Source organism: Drepanopeziza brunnea, assembly GCF_022702325.1.
Source record: "Drepanopeziza brunnea f. sp. 'multigermtubi' strain 214-2 chromosome Unknown ctg9, whole genome shotgun sequence".
Taxonomy (NCBI): Eukaryota; Fungi; Ascomycota; class Leotiomycetes; order Helotiales; family Drepanopezizaceae; genus Drepanopeziza; species Drepanopeziza brunnea.
This window is the reverse complement of record NW_027094072.1, coordinates 1,833,446-1,852,860: the sequence shown is the minus strand read 5'-3', so window position 1 is coordinate 1,852,860 and position 19,415 is coordinate 1,833,446. Positions and strand designations below refer to the sequence as shown.

At 52.6% G+C, this 19,415-nt stretch overlaps 6 protein-coding genes across 6 annotated transcripts; 2 read left to right on the top strand and 4 right to left on the bottom strand.

Annotated features, from left to right (window-relative positions):
• Positions 1 to 371: 371 nt before the first annotated feature.
• Positions 372 to 2,301, top strand: L3040_005782 (uncharacterized protein; the record flags this gene model as incomplete). Its single annotated transcript, XM_007296704.2, has 3 exons — positions 372 to 646; positions 731 to 931; positions 990 to 2,301. 3 exons carry the CDS (start codon positions 372 to 374, stop codon positions 2,299 to 2,301), a joined length of 1,788 nt encoding a protein of 595 aa, XP_007296766.2.
• An 882-nt stretch (positions 2,302 to 3,183) lies between these two features.
• L3040_005781 (uncharacterized protein) lies at positions 3,184 to 4,541 on the bottom strand (the record flags this gene model as incomplete). The annotated part of the gene is made up of 3 exons (XM_007296703.2): positions 3,184 to 4,276; positions 4,338 to 4,372; positions 4,470 to 4,541. The coding sequence occupies 3 exons, from the start codon at positions 4,539 to 4,541 to the stop codon at positions 3,184 to 3,186; spliced, it is 1,200 nt and encodes a 399-aa protein (XP_007296765.2).
• Positions 4,542 to 5,352: 811 nt separating this feature from the next.
• Positions 5,353 to 6,878, top strand: L3040_005780 (uncharacterized protein; the record flags this gene model as incomplete). Its single annotated transcript, XM_007296702.1, has 5 exons — positions 5,353 to 5,520; positions 5,582 to 5,686; positions 5,739 to 6,112; positions 6,174 to 6,241; positions 6,337 to 6,878. The coding sequence occupies 5 exons, from the start codon at positions 5,353 to 5,355 to the stop codon at positions 6,876 to 6,878; spliced, it is 1,257 nt and encodes a 418-aa protein (XP_007296764.1).
• A 3,625-nt stretch (positions 6,879 to 10,503) lies between these two features.
• On the bottom strand, positions 10,504 to 12,691 carry L3040_005779 (uncharacterized protein; the record flags this gene model as incomplete). Its single annotated transcript, XM_007296701.2, has 2 exons — positions 10,504 to 11,676; positions 11,726 to 12,691. The coding sequence occupies 2 exons, from the start codon at positions 12,689 to 12,691 to the stop codon at positions 10,504 to 10,506; spliced, it is 2,139 nt and encodes a 712-aa protein (XP_007296763.2).
• A 1,446-nt stretch (positions 12,692 to 14,137) lies between these two features.
• On the bottom strand, positions 14,138 to 14,820 carry L3040_005778 (uncharacterized protein; the record flags this gene model as incomplete). Its single annotated transcript, XM_007296700.1, has 2 exons — positions 14,138 to 14,451; positions 14,526 to 14,820. 2 exons carry the CDS (start codon positions 14,818 to 14,820, stop codon positions 14,138 to 14,140), a joined length of 609 nt encoding a protein of 202 aa, XP_007296762.1.
• An 867-nt stretch (positions 14,821 to 15,687) lies between these two features.
• L3040_005777 (uncharacterized protein) lies at positions 15,688 to 17,682 on the bottom strand (the record flags this gene model as incomplete). The annotated part of the gene is made up of 4 exons (XM_007296699.2): positions 15,688 to 16,125; positions 16,242 to 16,345; positions 16,406 to 17,453; positions 17,512 to 17,682. The coding sequence occupies 4 exons, from the start codon at positions 17,680 to 17,682 to the stop codon at positions 15,688 to 15,690; spliced, it is 1,761 nt and encodes a 586-aa protein (XP_007296761.2).
• Between the last annotated feature and the right edge of the window lie 1,733 nt (positions 17,683 to 19,415).

The following is a 19,415-nucleotide window of genomic DNA, read 5'->3' as shown; positions in this document are numbered from 1 at the left end:
ACCTACCTAGGGTCTCTCTGCTCTTCCGATACACTTCAACACTTTCCGCCCGTCAGCCTACTCATCATCTCTCGACTTCAAGCTCAGCTGAGCGTGGATAACCGCTTCTAATTGGTATGGCTGGCAACATGTCTTTCGACCGGCATATATACATCATTGAGATTGACCTCGGGGATGGTTAGCAGTCAGCCACAGACTGCGAGTATCGAGCGATCTGACGATACACACCACCAGTATCAACCAGACATTATATGTATGCATAGGAGACCACCCTCAGGAGCTTTAGATGAGAGTAGTCACCCTCAGACAACCTTTCCAAATTTTGCTCAGTCAGAAAGTCCAATTATATTACAAGCGCCGAACTCTGAATCATGACTTGTGTCCTCTACGAAGCCAGGCTTGCCTTGTTCACCTTGCTCATTCTTTCTGTTCAGCTGGCGGACTCGTACCACAGCGGTGCACCGCCGTGCCGGTATATTCCAGGTGACGCCCGGTGGCCTTCGGGGGCGCAGTGGGACAGGTTGAACGCGACGGTAGGCGGGAGACTGATTGCTACAAAGCCACTCGCGTCCGTGTGCCACGACCCAATCTACAATGCTGCCATGTGCTCTACTCTCAAAGATGAATGGGACACTCCCTTACCATTGTAAGCACTTAGCACTTGCTCCAGCTGTTGTCCTTAAGGTCGAGCGCTCGTCGACGCGTTCTATAGACTCTAACGCCCGTCTAGTATCCAAGCTCCGGCCGAGATCGTGACGGCACTCTTCCAGAACCAAAGCTGTGTGCCGTTCACTTCGATCTCCACGCCGTGTACGCTGGGAAATTATGTCAGCTTTTCTATCAACGTCACAGGGGTGCGAGACGCAGTCGCTGGGCTGAAGTTTGCCAAAGATAACAACATTCGGCTAGTGATCAAAAACACCGGGCATGAGTGAGTGTACCTCGAAGCGGTTTATGTTGAGACACTGGTCGGCTGATCGTAATGACAGCTACCTCGGGAAGTCGACTGGCAAAGGGGGTCTGGCGTTATGGATGCACAACCTCAAATCCGTCGAGATTATTGACAGCTACAAGTCTCGGAACTACAAAGGCCCAGCAGCAAAACTAGGAGCCGGAGTCATCGCTGCAGATGCGTACCTGGCCGTCCACCAACGTGGCTACCGTGTTGTCGGTGGGTCTTGCCCGACAGTCGGCCTTGCGGGAGGATATAGCCAAGGAGGAGGACATTCGAGTCTGAGCGGGCAGTACGGTCTCGGTGCAGATAACGTCCTGGAGTGGGAAGTTGTGACGGCTGACGGACGCCACCTGGTAGCGACACCAACGGAGCACGAGGAGCTCTTCTGGGCACTGAGCGGCGGCGGCGGCGGAACATTCGCCGTCGTCCTGTCCATGACAACCCGGCTGCATGCGGATGGCCCAGTTGGCGGTGGCTTGCTGGTGCTGAACATCACCCAGACCGGCCCGGAGGTGTACTGGGACACGGTGGAGCTCTTCCACGCCGCTCTACCTGCCATCGTCGACACGGGCGCCACCGTCTCATACCAGATCACGAATAGCCTTTTCATCATCGGCGCGATTGCTGCACCGGACCGCACCGCAGCGGAAGTCACGGCTCTCTTGTCTCCGGTGCTGACAAGCCTGGAAGCGAAGGCGGCCCCATTCCTCTGGATCCCGAGCCACTTCGAGACCTTCTACGACTGGTTCTCAGCTGCCTTTGGGCCTCTGCCGCTCGGGATCTTCCCCGTCGGCGGGCTTACTGCCAGCCGGCTCTTCCCTCGCAAGGCCGTCGCCAGCCAGCCCAAGAAGGTCAACGACGCCCTCCGCAACACCGTCGCCAGCGGCACCTTCCACCTAGCCTGCCTCGGACTCAACGCCAACATCTCCTCCGCCTCGGCATCCTCAACTTCCAGTTCCCGTCCTGGAGCACCACCCGTCAACGCCGTCCACCCCGCCTGGCGCGAGACCCTGATGCACTGCATCGTCATCGCCGACTGGGACTGGACGATCCCCTCCAGCACCATGGTCGCCCGCGAGGCGGAGCTGACGGCGCGCGTCGTGCCCGCGCTCGAAGCCGTCACGCCCGGCTCGGGGACCTACCTCAACGAGGCCAACTTCCTGCAGCCGCACTGGCAGCGCGAGTTCTACGGGGCGAACTACCCCCGCCTGCTGGACGTCAAGAGGCGCCTCGACCCGGAGGGTGTCTTCTACGCGCGGACGGCCGTCGGCAGCGAGGCGTGGGCCGCGGATCGCGAGGGGCGCTTGTGTCGGCCCGGGAAGAAGTATGGCGAGGACGACCTGTGAGCGATCGAGGTCAGGCGAGGCGAGGCGAGGCGAGGCGAGGGACAAACATGACAGCGCGCATCTCGGCTATTTCAGGGGTCGTCATTTTTTTTTTTTTTTTTTTTTTTTTTTTCTCGCTACGGTTTTCGCCGGTTTGGGGGATTTCGGGTGCTGGTTGAGCTTTCATTCAATAGTTTACTCATTCGCCATGTAGAAAAGAAGAGAAAAAAAAGGAAGAGGAATATGACCTCACGCGAAATGTTCTATTTCCCTACCAGGGTTCTGTCTCCAATCTAGCTGGAATCAGAGCTATAGAATAAAAAAGACATCTCCCACCCTTCCCTACCTACCTCTAACTTCTAACATCAAAATTCAAAACATGACTACGTTTATACTTTCTTCGACCCTTCCCCCTTTCTACTATATCATCACTACGATCTTATTATTTATTTGCTTATCCGTTTCTTCGCAAACACTCTTTTCCTTTTCTATTTTTTATTTTTTATTATTTTTTTATTTTTATTTTTTTAATAAATGCGAATTGCTTTGTTTCGTATACTTTTGAGTGTAGAGCTCGGTGTTAAAAAGAAATATTGGACGTTGATTCTTGAACGTCAACAAGTAAGTAGATGAATCCCTGGGTTGCAGCGACGGTCCTGGTCCTGCATGTCAAACACGGGCGTGACTTACTCCAGGAGGGAACTCTACGTACGAACGACGCCGAACGAACAGCCCAGACGTGGAAAAGAGGCACCGGCGGCAGACGCGAAGGGAAGGGGGAAATCGGCACGCGGGATATATTTTTTGGATTATTAGGGAGCGCGGGATGCCCGCGGCCGAGGAACGACGCCGTGATATATTCGGAAACCCCATATTATTCTCTACTCGTGCCTGACGGCCGCCTCAGCCGCAAAGCCAGCCCAGCAGGGCCGCGTGGAACCGGTCCGGCTCTTGGATCTGGGGTGCGTGCCCGAGATTCTCAAACACCACCAGCGTGGCGTTGGGGATGGCCGCCGCGGTCGCGGGTCCCAGGACGTCGTAGTGGCCCAGCTTCGCCTGCACGTCCTTGGGCGACCACTGCTTCCCGATGGCGGTGTTGTCCTTCGCCCCGATCAGCAGCAGGGTCTTGGGCTGCAGCCGCGGGAACTCGTAGACGATGGGCTGGGTGAGGACCATGTCGACGATCTGCGCCTGGTTGTAGGTGAACTTCGCGGCCTTGCTCCCCGTGTAGACGTTGACGAGCATCTTGACCCAGGCATCGTAGCTCGGCTTCCAGGTCCCGACGTAGTAGGTCGCCTGCTCGTACCCGCGGATGTTGCTGTAGGTGCTGAGTTTCTCCATCGCCCACGACGTATCGAGGTCGATCCAGGGGACGCCGAGCGCCTTCCAGTCCTCCAGCCCGATCGGGTTCGTCAACACCAGCTCCGTGACGCTCGCCGGGTACATGAGCGAGTACCTCGTCGCCAGCATGCCTCCCAGCGAGTGTCCGATCAGGGTGGCCTTGGGAATGCCGAGCTTCGCGAGCAACCGGTGCGTGTTCGACGCGAGTTGCTGGAGACTGAATTGATAGCGGTCGGGCTTCTGCGATTTGCAGAATCCAATCTGGTCGGGCAGGATCACACGGTACCCGGCTCTGGCCAGAACGACCGCAGTCGCCTTCCAGGTTGGCCCGCAGAAGTTCTTTCCGTGGAGGAGAAGGGCCGCCTTGCCGTTGGCCGGTCCGGTGGGCGCGACGTCCATGAAGGCCATCTCGAGCATTTGCTCATGCTGGCTGGCGAACCGGAAGAGCTTGACGGGCCACGGGTAGGGCCAATTCGAGCCGTTGAGGTCTTCGGGAATACGGTGTTCCTTGATGAAGTCTGCTGAGGTGACAGAGGCCAGTGCGACCGTGAGCTGCAGCGCCAGGAGCAGGAGGGCATTGCTCAAGAGCCCAGCGCGGCGGGGGAACTTCATCTTTCCAATGAAGCTGAAGAAGACGACGATCTGGGCCTGATTTCTGAGGTGCATGAGTGTGTATTGAGTCTTATGCGAAGACCATGGATTCGGGGTCGACTTACCTGACGTAGATCTTCCTCGCCGATTCCAGGAACAGCTAACTGGCTTTTGTTGTTTTTCACGTCCGGAAGAGCGGCTGATCAACAGCCCGCCCAGAGAGGAATGTATCTCTTTTCTCCGAGCTGCAGGCGAACAAGAGAGAGCGCTATGATTTGAAGCAAGGGAAGGTATTTGAATGTCGCTTGGCGCTGCGAGACATATAACATATTTGTGCAGCTGCAAGGGTCAAGACTTAATAGCGGCTGCTGATCTTACCACCGCCGGATCGCTTTATTGCTCTCGGAAGGAGAAAAAGGAAAGGGGGAAGAAAAAGCAAAGGAAAAAGAAGAAAAGAAAAGAATCCTGGGCCTGTTTTGTTTATCAACACCGACGCTCGGACCACGACTCATCACTTCTCCAGAGCTTACCTCGATTGATATTATCGGGAAATTTCGATAGCTTGACTATACCTGCGTCTATCTTTTCTTTGTTCAACGGGCTCGCTGATTTCGAGTGCCAGCTATTGTCCACAAGGGCCAAGATGGGAAACATGAGTAGTAACGTGTCTCAGGAAAGGGAAAGCTGGAAGTAGAATAGCTTTGTACCCGGAAGTCACAAGGCGTCGATGGGGTGACATATCTATGGGCCACAAGCCCGAGACGTTCCTGGTGGCTTTCCAGGACAGGATTTGAAAGCCTCGACTCTATCCTTCGGGAACACCTCCGGGTGCACAACATATTCTTCCTAAGCGATGACCAAGAACCAAAGATGCATATATCAGATTCCCACTGTCTGACGTTTACTCGCCATAATCGTCCGCGGCTTGGCAGCTTGAGATCATCACTATTGTCTGCATTGCCAGACAGAAAAGCAAATCGCGTCCTGCATGGTACAGGAGGGGACCTTGTACGCCGAAGCACAGCTTGTGCTTGGGAGAACACACGAAGCAGCAGCTAATAAACCTTCCTGTCTCCCAGTTCCACTTTGAGCTCGGAAGTCGCTTAGTTCATTCGGTTCTGTCCATGAGGCCTTGATACAATGACTGCGAGTGGTAACAAGCCTGGAGACAGCAACGCTTATCAAGTCCAAATTCCAATTATCGTGTTCTTCGCCGTCACTCCCATCTTCGTTGTGATCAGAATATGGAGTCGGATATCGATGCGTGCTGGTCTGAAGTGGGATGACTGGAGTATCATCATTTCATTTGTAGGCCGTCTCCCAATCAATGACTTTTCGAGAGAAGCAGAATTAACCGAACCTCCTCAAGATATTCTCCATGACCGTCTCAACTCTGATCATGATTTCTTGCTACTACGGCTTCGGACAACGCATCCAAAACCTCTCTCCTGAAAACAAGAAAATCACATTGCAAGTTCGTCTCACCTTGGCCCTCTCCGCACAGCGCACGCCTAACGAAATGTTAGACTTTCTGGATAGCGCAAGGCTTCTACAAACTCACCATCAACCTGACCAAAGCCTCGATCCTCCTCCTCTACCTCCGGATATTCGTTCAGAGGCATTTCCGGATCATCTGCTACACGATGCTCGTTATCATCGTGAGCTACATGGTCGCCACCTGGTTCGCGACGATCTTCCAGTGCACGCCGATACCTCGAGCTTGGGACCGGAGCGTACACGGGACTTGCATCGACATCACGAAGAACTGGTATGCCAATGCCGGCTTCTCGATTGTGACTGATGTGATCATCTTGGTCCTGCCGATGCCGCCTCTATACCAATCTCAGCTGCCCCCGAACCAGAAACGAGCCTTGATGTTTGTGTTTGCCTTGGGAGCTTTGTGCGGCCCTCCTACCCATTGCAACTCCCCAGCATGTAGCCCGCTGACTTTGGTGTAAAAGTGTCGTCGTAACAAGCATCCTACGCATGCGGACCTTAGAGTCCTCCACCAAGACACCCGACATCACCTGTAAGCCACCCATCCACCCATCCACCCCATCGCCCGCCCCAAGCCCCAGCGACGACGTGTGGCCCCCAACTGACCCAAAAACAAAACACCGATAGACAACATCCTCTCCTCCCTGTGGACGATGATCGAGCCCAACGTGGCCATCATCTGCGCCTGCCTCCCCATGTGCCGCCTCCCGCTCACCCTCCTCTTCCCCTCCATCTTCCCCTCCAAATGCCCCAGCGCGACCTCATGCAGCCTCTCCGGCCCGCGCACCACCCGCGGCGCCTACGGACACGCCGGCACCGCCAAGAACGAGTGGGCGCCCTCCCGCAGCGGCGCCGGCAGCGACCAGCGCGGCATCAATCTCACGAGCGTGCAGAGTCCGCGGATGCGCGGCCGGTCCGGCGACGACGCGAGCGAGGAGTCTATGTTTCCCAAGGAGGCCGATGGCTGGGGCGGGGCCGAGGCGACGGCGACGGGGACGAGGACGGGGCCGGGGACGGGGACGGGGACGGGGACGGGCATCCACAAGGTGACGGACTACACGGTTACGTACGAGGATGAAGAAGCGGACGCGGACGCGGATGCAGATGCAGATGCGGATGCGGACGGAGCTGGCCGGGTGCAGGTGGAGCGGGAGGTGATGAAAGTGTGAGAGTATCCTTCCACATGACTATTTCGGAATATGCAACATCCTGCCTGCCCTGCCTGGGCTGTATTGACACATCAGTAACTCCCAAGTTGGGGCTTGTCCTTTCTGTGTTTCGTACGTGGCTCCGTCTTCAGAGAGTGTCGCCGTGTCACTGGCTGCATCCGTTACATATGAGGTGGTCTTACGAAAATGCAAATGGCCGCAGCTGACTGAACGAACGAACCACTGGGAAAGAAATATGGAAGAAAAGTCCCCAACCCCGTTTGTAGCATAGGGCTCCTCGTCGTTCTTCTCAAAACCGTGCATTCCCAAGGAAATGCCACCAGAGAGAAACACAGATAGCGGTGGGATGAAAGAGGGCACTTCAGAAAAACTCGCTTCGTGGTGATTCTTTGATAGATGCATTCGTTTATAAGCTAAGCGAGCGGATATGAGTAAAAGACCAGCAGAGAGCTCCCGTCAGTCAACCTCGTGAGGCATGTCTTGACTGCCGATTGTTTTTTCTTCTTCTCTTGTTGTCTTCTCTCGAGCGGGTGTCAATACAATACGGCGCTAGTCTGAATTCACAAGATAAGCGAGCGATGATGCACTTGCCAGCATGCACCCAAGGCGACGATGAAAACAAGGCCAAGGAGATTCCATAAGTACCGGTAGGTGGCAGGTATGCAGACTAACGACTTTCCTGACTTAGCACCACTAACTTCCTCCTAGGCGTGCGTGCATGCAGCAGAAAAGGCTCAGCTGACCGCAACACGAAAGAAACCCTTCCCCGCCAAACCGTGACCGACCTGGACCTCGCTTCCCAACATCCCATTCAGACCAAGGAGGATTAACAAACTCGCACTCGGACGAATGCCTCCGGTTCGCGATTCACAATATCCCGGTACACTTGGTAGTGTGGCGTGGAGCCCGGGAGCTTTTGAGTTGGCGCGTACCGGTCCTACTCGCTGCAGCATCTGTGTAGCAGAAGATAAACGGTATGTAGCTAGCTGATGGTCGATAGTTGATGAGCTGCTGAGGGATAAATGAGAGTCGCTCTTTTCGAATCGAAGGGATATCTGGGAGCGTGCGTAGGTGGCTGCTGATTGGAGGGTACGGTTATGGCCAGATGTGCGGGCTTTCCCATCTCAAAACCGTTGGGAAGACCCCACGAGATAATTTTTTTTTCTTTCTTTTTTTCATCGTCCCGAATTCGCTGATGGTGGATCTTGGAGTGGGTTGGCTTTTGATGGCTCGGCGAACAGGATTGCGAGGGGATGCATGGTTTTTTTTTTTTTTTTTTTTTTTTTTTTTTTTTTTTTTTTTTTTCAATAAGAGGGAGACATCTGCGGTTTTCCTACTGCATGCCTTTCAGCAGCTAGAAGAATTGCTTATCACAGAGAAACCTTAAACCGAAAATGAAAGCGAACATATAGATAATGAAGACTCGACGCAGAAGGTGTAAGGCGGTATGGAAGTGAGCGACAGCTATTCCCAGATATATGAAGTCGAGAGGTTGTACAGGTGTGATGGATTGTTTGGAAGACTCTCTGCTCTGCAGGCCTGATGTGCCTGAGGCCACAACAGTACTCTCAGGCCAACATTCAACGTCTTTTCTTGTCCTTTCCCTTGTCCTTCCTTCCCCGCTTTTCCTACCCTCTCTCCATTCCCCCATTGGCTCGCTCCTATCCTAGTATCCTTCTCCTGCACAGATCTTTTTTACGATGATATTTTCTGTTTCTGCCGACCTCGACATCACAGGCTCAGACAATGACCTGGCTGAATGGTTTAGTGGTATAATTCTTGCTTTGGGTTACGTGCAAACTGCAAGAGGTCCTGGGTTCGATTCCCAGTTCAGCCCACTCGACTGGCGGTGTTTCTCTTTTGTAGTTTTTTCCTTTTCCAGCTTGCTTGCTTGGTTTGGTATCGATGAGAAAATTCAAGACTGGCGGTGTTGCTTGCTGGCTGGCTTGGAATATATTGTACCGGTATTCCGGTTTGCGTGCATGCATGCATTCTACAGTAGTATATATGCACCATGTCAAATTCGGCAACCCCCGCTGCTACAAGTATTTTTGTTAATTCTTCATTTGGTTTTGATTCTTTAATGTATCTATATATATGCCTTTCTTTTCCTCTTTCCCCCTTTCCCTCTCCTCCAGAGATCATTAGTTCAACCAGCCGCTCGCTCATCTCCCTCAACCCTCAACCGTCACTCTTTTCTTTCGCCCTTCCATCCGTCACACCTTTCATTCATCCATCCACTCATCCACTCCAGACCCCCATTTAAAAATCCCTTCCAAATTCAATTCCAACTCCTCAATTTTCCCCCTTTCTCTTCTTTCACATCTCATAACCACGAACCGTCATCGTCCTTATTTCATCTCATTTCGTTCCCATCAATCAAATTTGATAATCAAACGAACTCTAAACTCTGTATCTTTGAGGAGTGGTTCGGTTATATTACATCGTATTGTTTTGATTGATGGATAATCAGACGGGGAATTTCTATTACGGTGATGATGGTAATGGTACTGGTAAATGTGTATAGACTTTGCTATCCATAGCAGGGAAAGAAGATGAGAAGAAGAAAGAAGGAGATTATGAAAGAAGAGGTCGGCATTATTATCGTCGTGTCCTTCTTTCTGCTCTTTCTGCTCTTTCTCTTCTTTCTGCTCTTTCTGCTCTTTCTGCTCTTTCTGCTCTTTCTGCTCTTTCTGCTCTTTCTGCTCTTTCTGCTCTTTCTGCTCTTTCTCTTCTTCTCTCTTTTTCTCATCTCAGTATCTCGGAATCTCATCCTTATCAAAAGCCTATCCGCGCCTTTACCCCCCCCATAAAAAAGGGCTCTACAAAAAATCCTACAATACCGCCTGAGTTTTCCCCTCTCTCAAACATTAAACCTAGTTAGTACCCTCCATGAAATAAATAAACAGTAACAATACCTTACTTATCTTATACTTATACTTTAATCTCATCCCTCCCTCTACACCTACTTCCTTATCTCATCTAATTCCATCTCATCCCTCCCTCTATACGTACCCTACGTACTCAATCATCTTATTAAATTAAATTCCATCTCATCCCTCCCTCTACACGTACCTCATTTCCTTTAATCCAACTCCTTTGCACGTACACGTACTGAAAAAGGACCGGTAAAGCACGTCGCCGTCGGTAATCTTGTCGGAGGGAGAGAAGGCGGCAGGGAGAAGCGTGCCCACCCCTTATTTCCCACCCTCCTCCTCCGCTTGATGGTGATGAATATGATGAATATGATAAATATAACAGTAATTATAAGAATAAGAATAAGGATAAGAATAATGACAATTTTTATTGTTTCATCTACCTTCATCTACCTTTTTCTTTTCTCTCTCTCTCTCTCTCTCTCTCTCTCTCTCTCTCTCTCTCTCTCTCTCTATCTAGCACACGCACAGAAAAGGCATGATACAATCTTATGGGGAAAACAAAAAAAAAAAAAAAAAAAAAAGGTAAAGAAGTGTATGCATATCCATTACCTATCGCTATTATCGCTATTATCGCTATCCAAACAGGATATCGACCATTATACAACTACGCTCCCCCCTTTCCCCCCCTCTCCCCCCCTCAAGTCCCCCATCATCCCCCCCGTCCCTAGCAGCAGCAGCAGCCGCCGTCAATCATACATCACCCGAATAGCAACCTTCCCCCCCACCGCGCCCAGAAGCGTAGCAACCCCCTTCTCAACCTCGTACGCATCAACCAGACGCACCTCCCCAGCCACGGTGACCCGCGGCACCGGCCCCGTCGTCGACCCGGCAGGCAGCCGGAGCGTGCCCGCGGTCCCGACGGGGACATCGTACGTGAGATCGTAGCCGCCGGGACGCAGCGCCCACCGGGCCGAGAAGGGGCCCCGCGGCGTGGTGAAGCCGCCCTGGGCAGACGTCAGGTCGCCGAACTGCGGCGCCAGGATCCAGTCCGCGCCGGCGGGGGAGGCGAGCTGCAGCCCCAGGACGTAGTGGCTCAGGGCGTGCGTGGGCCCGGTGCTCCAGCCGTGGGCGTGCGACGTGTAGGAGTAGTCGTGTTCGTAGCCGGTCCAGGCGCGGTATCCGAAGGAGCCGTCCGCGAGGTAGCCTTCGATGAAGGTGCTCTGGGTGCCCGAGGGGTGGTTGAGGTACCAGCCCCAGCTGCGGCGGATGAGGGCGAGGGCGCGCTGGGTCTGGCCGATGGCCAGGTGGCCTTTGATCTCCATGCTTTCGATAAAGGGCACGATGTTGAAGGATAGCTCGGGGCACTTGGCGCCGATAGGGCCCCAGTTGGTGACGAGCCGGTCGCTGATGTTTCGGTAGTAGGTGGGAAATGCCATGTCGTAGTACAATGCGAGACTGTTGCCGTCTTCTGGGTAGACTGATGCGTCGATGTTGCTGTCCTTGAACGCTCCCACCACCGGGTCCCAATTGAGCGCCGGGGAATTCATCGACGCCTTCAGGACGTTGGCCATTTCTTCCCAGCGAGCACCTTGACCTGGCTGACCCATCCATCCGGCCATGAGATTGCCGGTGATCAAAGTCCGAAACATCATTGCATTTGCTGCCGTGTTGAAGCCGCCTTGAGCGTATCTGCCCCAATCTGCCTCGCCAGTCACGTACAGGGCGCCGCTTCTCGGATCGATCTTGTTGCTGACGTATCTGATGGCAAGTTTGATTTTGGCCCAGTTGGCAGCAAGAAACTCCATATCTCCGCTGTAAAGAAGGTATTCATACGTTCCGATCAGCGAAGCCATGTGGTAAGTATCCGACCCAAAGAAGTTCAGAGGGGGTCCAGCCACCGGAAGCTCGCCATGAACGGACTGATTACTGTCAACACAAACGATCGAAAGACGATTCGAAAGAGCGTACCTGAAGATCATACTGCAGCTGCAGCGCATTCCTGGCGCTCTCGAAATCTCCAGTGCTGACAAAAGCACTGGGCAATGCGATTCCCAGATCCCCCGCCCACGTAGCTCGGTCACGTTTGCTCCCATCGACGAAGATGCTCGAGCCGTTGGTGCCCAGCCAGGCATCGTTTCTCCAGCCCTTCTCCAGGAGCGGCCACACGCGACCGGTACGAGGTGGGACGGCGTTCGTCTGCAGTGTGTACGCGCCCGCATACCAGATCCGGTTCAAGAGCTCATCGCTGGAGTGGAAGTACCCGCCGTACGCTCGAAGATCAGACCAAGTGGGCTGGAACGAAAGCTCCAGGGTGACTGATGTGATTTGAACTTTGATCGCTTGGTCGGTGGTCGTGAACAGAGACAGATATCGGAAACCGCCTCGCATTTTCTCGTCGGGCATCGTGTACGTTCCCGACTGGGTACTATTATCGATTGGAGCGAATAGAGCGCCATCGCCTCGGGGGATGTATCGTCCATTTGATCCATCTGATGCTCGGCCGGTCCAGTTCCTCGCTTCTGAGAACGCGAGGCCCAAGTGTCCGGATCCGGTTGCTTCGTATGAGACGGTGACGATGCCACCCACTTCCTTTCCAAAGTCGTAGATGAGGACATTGGAAGACAGGTCGGCTGTCTTGGGGTATTTCATGGAGACGGAGAAGTCTTCGGTAAATATCGTCACGGGCGATACGGTCCTTGTTTTGGGCGAGTAATTGTTGGTGTCCCAGGGCCCGCTAAAAGATGCTGTCCGCACATTGCAAGGAGTGTCGCGCCAGCAGGAAGTTGTTTTTGATGTTGAAACTGGTGATGAAAAGAGTAGGGATATGAATGAAGCTACATAAGATATAATCATGGTGAGAATAACGGGCTCCGAAGGGCTCCCATCAAGTATCGCCACGACGGCGTTGATAGCCATTGGGAAGGGCGGCATCATTATGATATTGTTGAGATTCTTGAGGTAAGAGCGATCGATTATAATACAGGTTGGGGCGACTTCCCCTTGATATTGTTTACTACTTGAGTATATCTTCTTGTGGCTCTGCTAAGGGAAGCGCGAGTCATGGAGCAAAGGGGTTTGATTCTGCGCGTGTACCGGTCAAGCTATGATCGAATGAGATATATAACTTCACGGCGGTCGGAATAGTCGAAGGCGAGAGAGATGCAGCATTTCGGTATCAATTATGAAGTTTGTAGCGTCTGTAAGGACTCACGTCTGGAGTAACGATGAAGAAAGGCGTGGAATTAGAAAACCGAGGCAAAAGCAACTACCTACCTATATCAGCTTCTCGGCTAAGCGGGTCTCAAGTCAAAGCGTGTCATTGGCCCGTGTCGGACCCCTTACACCCCTCGGCTGTCTAGGAAAGTTGATCACGCTTACCTTGTTCTTCTGAACGTAACGTTCGCATATAGGTATGGCTTCAGCTACAATTCATCTCATTCAATCTAGATCTGAATACAAAAAGGCACGGCTACTTATCAGGACCGAAGCAGTTCTCCAAATGCAGCATCACGTGTCTATATCAATAACCCAAGCGAGCCTCTCGCCTAGCGTTCGGATATCTATTAAATACCCGCGAATTCCAGCAGTCATCGAACGATCTTCTAACCTCCAGCCTCACCACTCCATCACGAATGAAGCTCAATGCGCTTATACCTAATAATAGCCTGCCCCCGATCGTCAATACTGACCCTATCCGTACCTACTCTGCAAGCTAAGCTAACCGAGGACATTGCCATTCCTGACCTTGACAACATGCTGAAAAGCGTCTTTAATAAATTTTGAAGCTCCCTCTCGACACCATCTTCCTAAGCTCAGAAATCCTCCTCAGCTACCTAGTCCCCAACCCCTCATCATATCCTCTAGGCTCTCAACCAAACCCGCGAGCGACGGCGAAAGTCATTCCCGCTGGTTACTCAGAAGAGATATATCCTATCAAGAACATACCCTTCTTACATAAGTCTGCTTTGCAAATGCTTCTGCATTTCGGATGCTTCAAAGACCGAGTCAGTTTTATATTCAACGCGGTTGTAGCTAGATAGAGGAATAGCAGGTTACCTACTTCGTATCTATCTAACCTTGAGGGCTTCAGGTTTAATGCGGGGTAGAATTTTACCCCGCACTGAGCCTGGAGAGGAAGTAAATAAGTGAAGAGAGGATGCTGCAGTCAACGAACTGAACCTCAATCCGAGTCCAGAGTCACTTCTCGTCAAGGTGTGTTTTTAAAAAATATAAATATATAGATGAAAAACTTCGAATGTAGAGAATGGTTCAGAAGTGATGTTATCTCAACACTTTCGCCCATCGTTAAGCTCTCAACAAATCGCTGGCTTTATAGTCCAAAATCATACTCATCAGGACTTGATATATCATCCTGATCAATCACCCATCAACGCCCTTCCCACCCGCCTCTCCCGACAGATCCGCACCCAGGGCCTGGCCGCCGACAACCACCTTCTCGGCCGCGACCAAGCTGAACAGCATGCGCGCCCACCCGCCGTTCTCCGTGATGTTCTTCCACGCGTGCATCGTGCCCCGCTGGACACACACATCGCCCCTGCGCATGATCCTCGTCTCGCCCGAGTCGAGGATAAGTTCCATCACGCCCTCCAGCACCACGCCGTAGTCGATGGACTCGGTGCGGTGCATGAAGGGGGCTGTGGCCGGCGCAAAGTCCACGAAGCGGAGGGCGGTACCTGCAATCAAAATCTCATTCAACTTTCACTCTTTCATCTGCAGAAGAGATGCGAATCTTCGGTGGCGCACGCACCGTTGTCGATACTCAGTCCTGCGGGCGGGGCTTGCAGATCTTCCGTGTAGCGCTGGATGTCCGTCGGTACCGCGGCGGCACCTGCTTTTGCATCTGCCTCGTCGGGGGCGTTCAGATCGACGGGGAACCCTTTCGTCGTGTATCCGAGGAAGAACTGGAAGTCCGATCCGATTTCTTGGAAGGACGAGGTCGAAGGTATGTCCCTCGCGAAGATCGCTTTTCCGGATGCGTCGTGGGTGGTGATCAGGCGTTGGACGTCCGGGAGGCCGTTGGGGAGGAGTGGGCGATCCGCCATCTTGGTGATAGTTCGCTGTGTGGGATGCAAATGGAGATTCTCAAGTTACTGGACTATCCCAAGGGTTTGGATTGAGGATTTAATCGATGAGCATGTACGGAGCTGGACTTCCGCGGATGATTGAATGTCCGGGTGCCGAGCACTACGAACTACCGGTACCTAGCGTTACCGGGACTTGCTCCTTGCTGATGCTCTAAGCGACTCCCAACCTCAACACATTCATTTCATACTCAACAGAAATTTTATCAGACTTGAAGAGATATGAAGCGGTTTTACAAAAAGACGATTCGCTCGAGTTGTTAATGATGCAACTAGCGAAGAGGATGACAAAAAAGTTCCCTTGATGCCGCGTGCAAGGCGTACTCACTTCCGTCCAATCGCGATATGAACTAATGAAACCTATATTACTGTAATGAGAGCTAGTAATCATCAAAGACGATACAGAGTGAGGTAATTCGGCTGTTAGCCTAGAGTATCCGAGTTGCACACGGTAGCTTGCTGAGTAGAGCCGATATGTAAAGTCGAGGTCCTAAAGACTTCAAGAGCGAAATTACAAATGATAATAACATTTTCATTCTTTCATTGTTCTTATCCCCCTTGACGCCGATACCAGGGGGAAAAACGAAATCGAACTGTGCTTGCTATGTAGGTAAACAAGATCTCAAGGGCTCGCTTCACCAAGGAGATTGCAAGGGCTCGCTCGCTCGCTTCACCTAGCGAGGGTCTCTTGCCTGAGCTTTATTCGGGCTAAACAGTCGCACGATCGTAAAAGAAAACGATGAAGCTTCAGACGGCACTAGACAGAACCCAGCTCCCGCCCCGTGACGAACAGCAGAACAAAAGACATGTACCCCCACCCCCTCTTCATCACAGCACTACAGCAACGTGATCATCCAGATACCTGCCCAGATCCCCGATCCCCAGCGACGCCACGCACGCCGTGACGCCGAACGCAATCGTAACGAGGTAGACGACCCGGAACGCGCCCCCGAAGCACGCCTGGGCGGCGGCAACCACGAGCCGGACATTCCCCGCGCCGGCCGACAGCTCCGGGAGGACCGCGGCGTACTCCTCGACGGTCATGGCGGTCAGGCCGCGGACCATGGCCTCGATCTTGGCGACGTCGAAGACGCCGATCTGCAGGGCGGCCGGCACGAGGGTGGTGGCGGCGCGCTGGGTGACGGCGTGGGTGAAGCGGTTGAAGAAGATGGCGAGGCCGATCACCTGGGCTTGGCAGCGCAGGCCGACGGTGAGGGCGGTGACCGAGGCGATCAGGTCGTCGGGGGTGATGACGGTTATGATGACCTGTTTTCTCGTGATGGGATGGGTTAGTAAGGTGGGTAAAGTAGATAGGGAAGTTTCTCGTTGGATTGTGAGAGAGGCGACTTAAGAAAAGGCGACGAGGAGACGTATATACGGACCTGGTTGGGGACGATGACGCCTCCGACTCCGATCAGGGCCAGCATGAGAGGGCCAAAAGCTGTCCGCACGTCGTCAGGGTTGATAAGAACCATACACGCAGAGCCTAGAGTCTGTCAGTCAGAACACCATGTAGTTGTGGTGCGTTGTGCTCGAGCGGACTGACCGACGGTCTGCATCACGCAGAAGAACGCCATCAGATAAGCGATGTAGCCCTTGACGAAGGAAAGCAGCAACGCCGACACGATCGCACCTATGGAAATCCCCATCCCGATCGGCAAAGTGTTGATACCCGTCTGATACCGGTCCGTCTGGAAGACGGCGATGGACTCGATGGGCCAGAATGCCGTCAGAGGGATGAAGTTGATACCGCCGGCGAAGATCACGTAGAGCATGCAGAAGAATGGCCGCGGTGCGTGTACCATTCGCCTGGGGAAGAGCGGGTAAGGCGCGACGAAGAATTCGTAGGCCCCGAATCCCAAGATCATGCTGCCACCGATCACCAGGAACGTGAGGACGTGAGCCGAGTTCCACGGGTAGCCTTGCCCGCCGGCCCAGTTGAGCCCGACCAGGAACAAGAGCAGGCCGGTGGTGAGGAGGAAGCCGCCGACCAGGTCAATCCGGCCGATCATTTCTCTCCGCGTCAGACCCAGGGAGTTGACTCGGGGGGGAGGGTGGTAGAAGAATGCTATGATGCCCACGGTGAGGAGGTTCCACAGCGCAATGACCAGTCCAATCCACCGCCAGGAAGAGGTGGCAATCCAGTTTGCGTACAATGTGGAAGGAGACCAGGGGATCAGAGCGCAGAGAATCAAGGCCGAGTACAGACTGCGTTTGGCCGTGGGGACGATCTCAACGGCGATCGCGATGGCAAGTAGCTCCTGGATGATGGCGCCCATCCCGAGGAGAACCTGTCCAGCAATGAATCCTGCCGCGTTGGGGGTGGCGGCGCACAGTATGGCGCCAGTGACCGACACGACGACGCCGGCTATGAAGATCGGCTTCCGGCCAAAGAGGTCTGCCAGTGGGCCGACGAATGGTGCGAGAGCGCCTTCCGCGATGATCATCGAGGTAAACATCCAGAGGGTCGACGTCGTGGCATTCAGATCGTACGCAATGGTGGTTCCCAGAGTGAGGTAGAGCAATGGCACAATGATGGCTCCGGCGAGTCCACATGAGCAGCCGAGTAGTGTCATGATAAATCCACTTGAGCCCTGTACGTATCTACATCAGCGTTGAAGCTCTCTATCTCTGGATATATTGAAGGCCTACGATGTTATATGCCGTGTGGTCTTGTCCGTCTCCTTCGGTTCGGAGTCCTTCGAGTTCATAATAATGTGGGTTTCTTGGTACCCCCGAAGTAGTCCGAACATTTCGCAAGTCTCCAATGCTCTTCTCTTCATACGAGCTTCCGGGCTTCAAGGTACTGCTACTAGACGACATGAGCTCGGTTTGGGGATTCAAAAGGTGTTTTTAGCCAAGGTGCTCGAGGCGAGGGAGATGAAGTTTGGAATGGCCACGGCAGATGCTCAGATGCCGGATAGATTGACGACTATATAAGATCTAGTTTCAGTTCAGAGCAAGGCTGGTGGAAGGTTGGTGGTGCCTCCAGTAGCACCAACACCGGGGGCCCAGCGGACCGGTTGAAGACGCATATCATGGTCGCTTCGACATATCGAGTATATCGGCCGCGGCAGTTTGCAGCTACGATCGGTACGCTGGATAAGGCAATGATCAGTTCTCATGTTGAACACAATGTTTTCTCGGTGTAGCGGGCTCACCTGTGTTCGTGTGTGACGTGGGAAGAGGGTCAGGACAATCAATCAATCAGAAACGCAGGTACAGTGGTACCGTAACAGTTGCACGCAGGTCCAGTCGGCGAACCCCTAAACACAAGAACAGCCTTGCTACCAGATCAGAGCATTTCACAATGGCTGGTTTCCAAGCCTAAGCCCATACCGATGAGTGAAGCTTGGACATCGAGTTGAGGACGAGCCGTAAGCGAGCTGTTGTACATCGACTGAAGAGGCATTCTCGATGTGAATCACCTTCATTAGATTTGTGTTACTGCAAACCCAGCATCAGAGAGGATGGGTTGCGGGAGGAGACGATCATCACCTAGTATTCTGGAGGGAAAATATTCTGCTACTCATCTTGGCGGACTGGCGGGTGAGAGGAAGCGAACGTGATCAAGACATCTGTTCCAGGCTTCTTGCATGATATACACATGATCTACAGACCAGGGGAACGGGAGGGTTTTCAAGTTGTTGACTGAATTTCTAACTATTTGATTGCTAGCGTATGCGTCCTCGAGCCAGACTATGATGTTCCAATTAAGAGCAGATTGGGGGAGCTATTGCCTCCGGCTATAATGAAAAGTCTTGTTGAGAACAAGCTGGCAGAGTTCAATTCCGGATCCGTCAAGATCATGATACCAGGCTAGACTTTCCCGGTCAAAGGCGCGGTGAATACTCTAGTGGACTGACAAACACATTAGCCAGGCTATTATACACAGCAGCTTCGATTGGCCAGGCTGCCTGCAGTAGCGATCTCTCTTCCATCAAGAACTCTATCTATGAGGAGTTCACAGCTACCATATTCACTGATCCTGATGCGCAGCTGTCCGGGAAGAAAACTCGGTAGTATCTCGTATAAATACCCCAGCGAGCGAGCGCAGCAGCTTTCCAACAAAACAATATTAAAGCTAAAATAAGTATAAGCATCGGAGTCTGTGAAGTTATCTCAAGCCGCATCTAGTATTTCAAGTAGTTGCCTTCTTCACGTTATTTGAACTTGAAGTTAGTCAATCGTACAAGCCAGCTTCTCCTCAACCCTCTTCAGCTCAAGAGACTGACTGCTCCTAACAACGGGACCTTTCCGGTAGATAGATATAACTAGCGTTCTTATCCGATATTCCAGACAAGAAATTTGAAAACATGTATTCTCGTCCATAGGAGTCTATCGCAGATAAATACGATAGAGTAGAGTCCACGCTATCATACAAAGGATCACAGAGGTATATTAAAGACGTTGTACCGTATGCTGTCTCAATTCTTAACTTTAAAGAGTCAGTTTTGTCCTTAATTCATCGCTAACTATAAACTCGAAATCCACCCATTTCAACTCCAAAATACCTCTATCTGGCAATACCTTCTTTCATTACCATTATCATAATC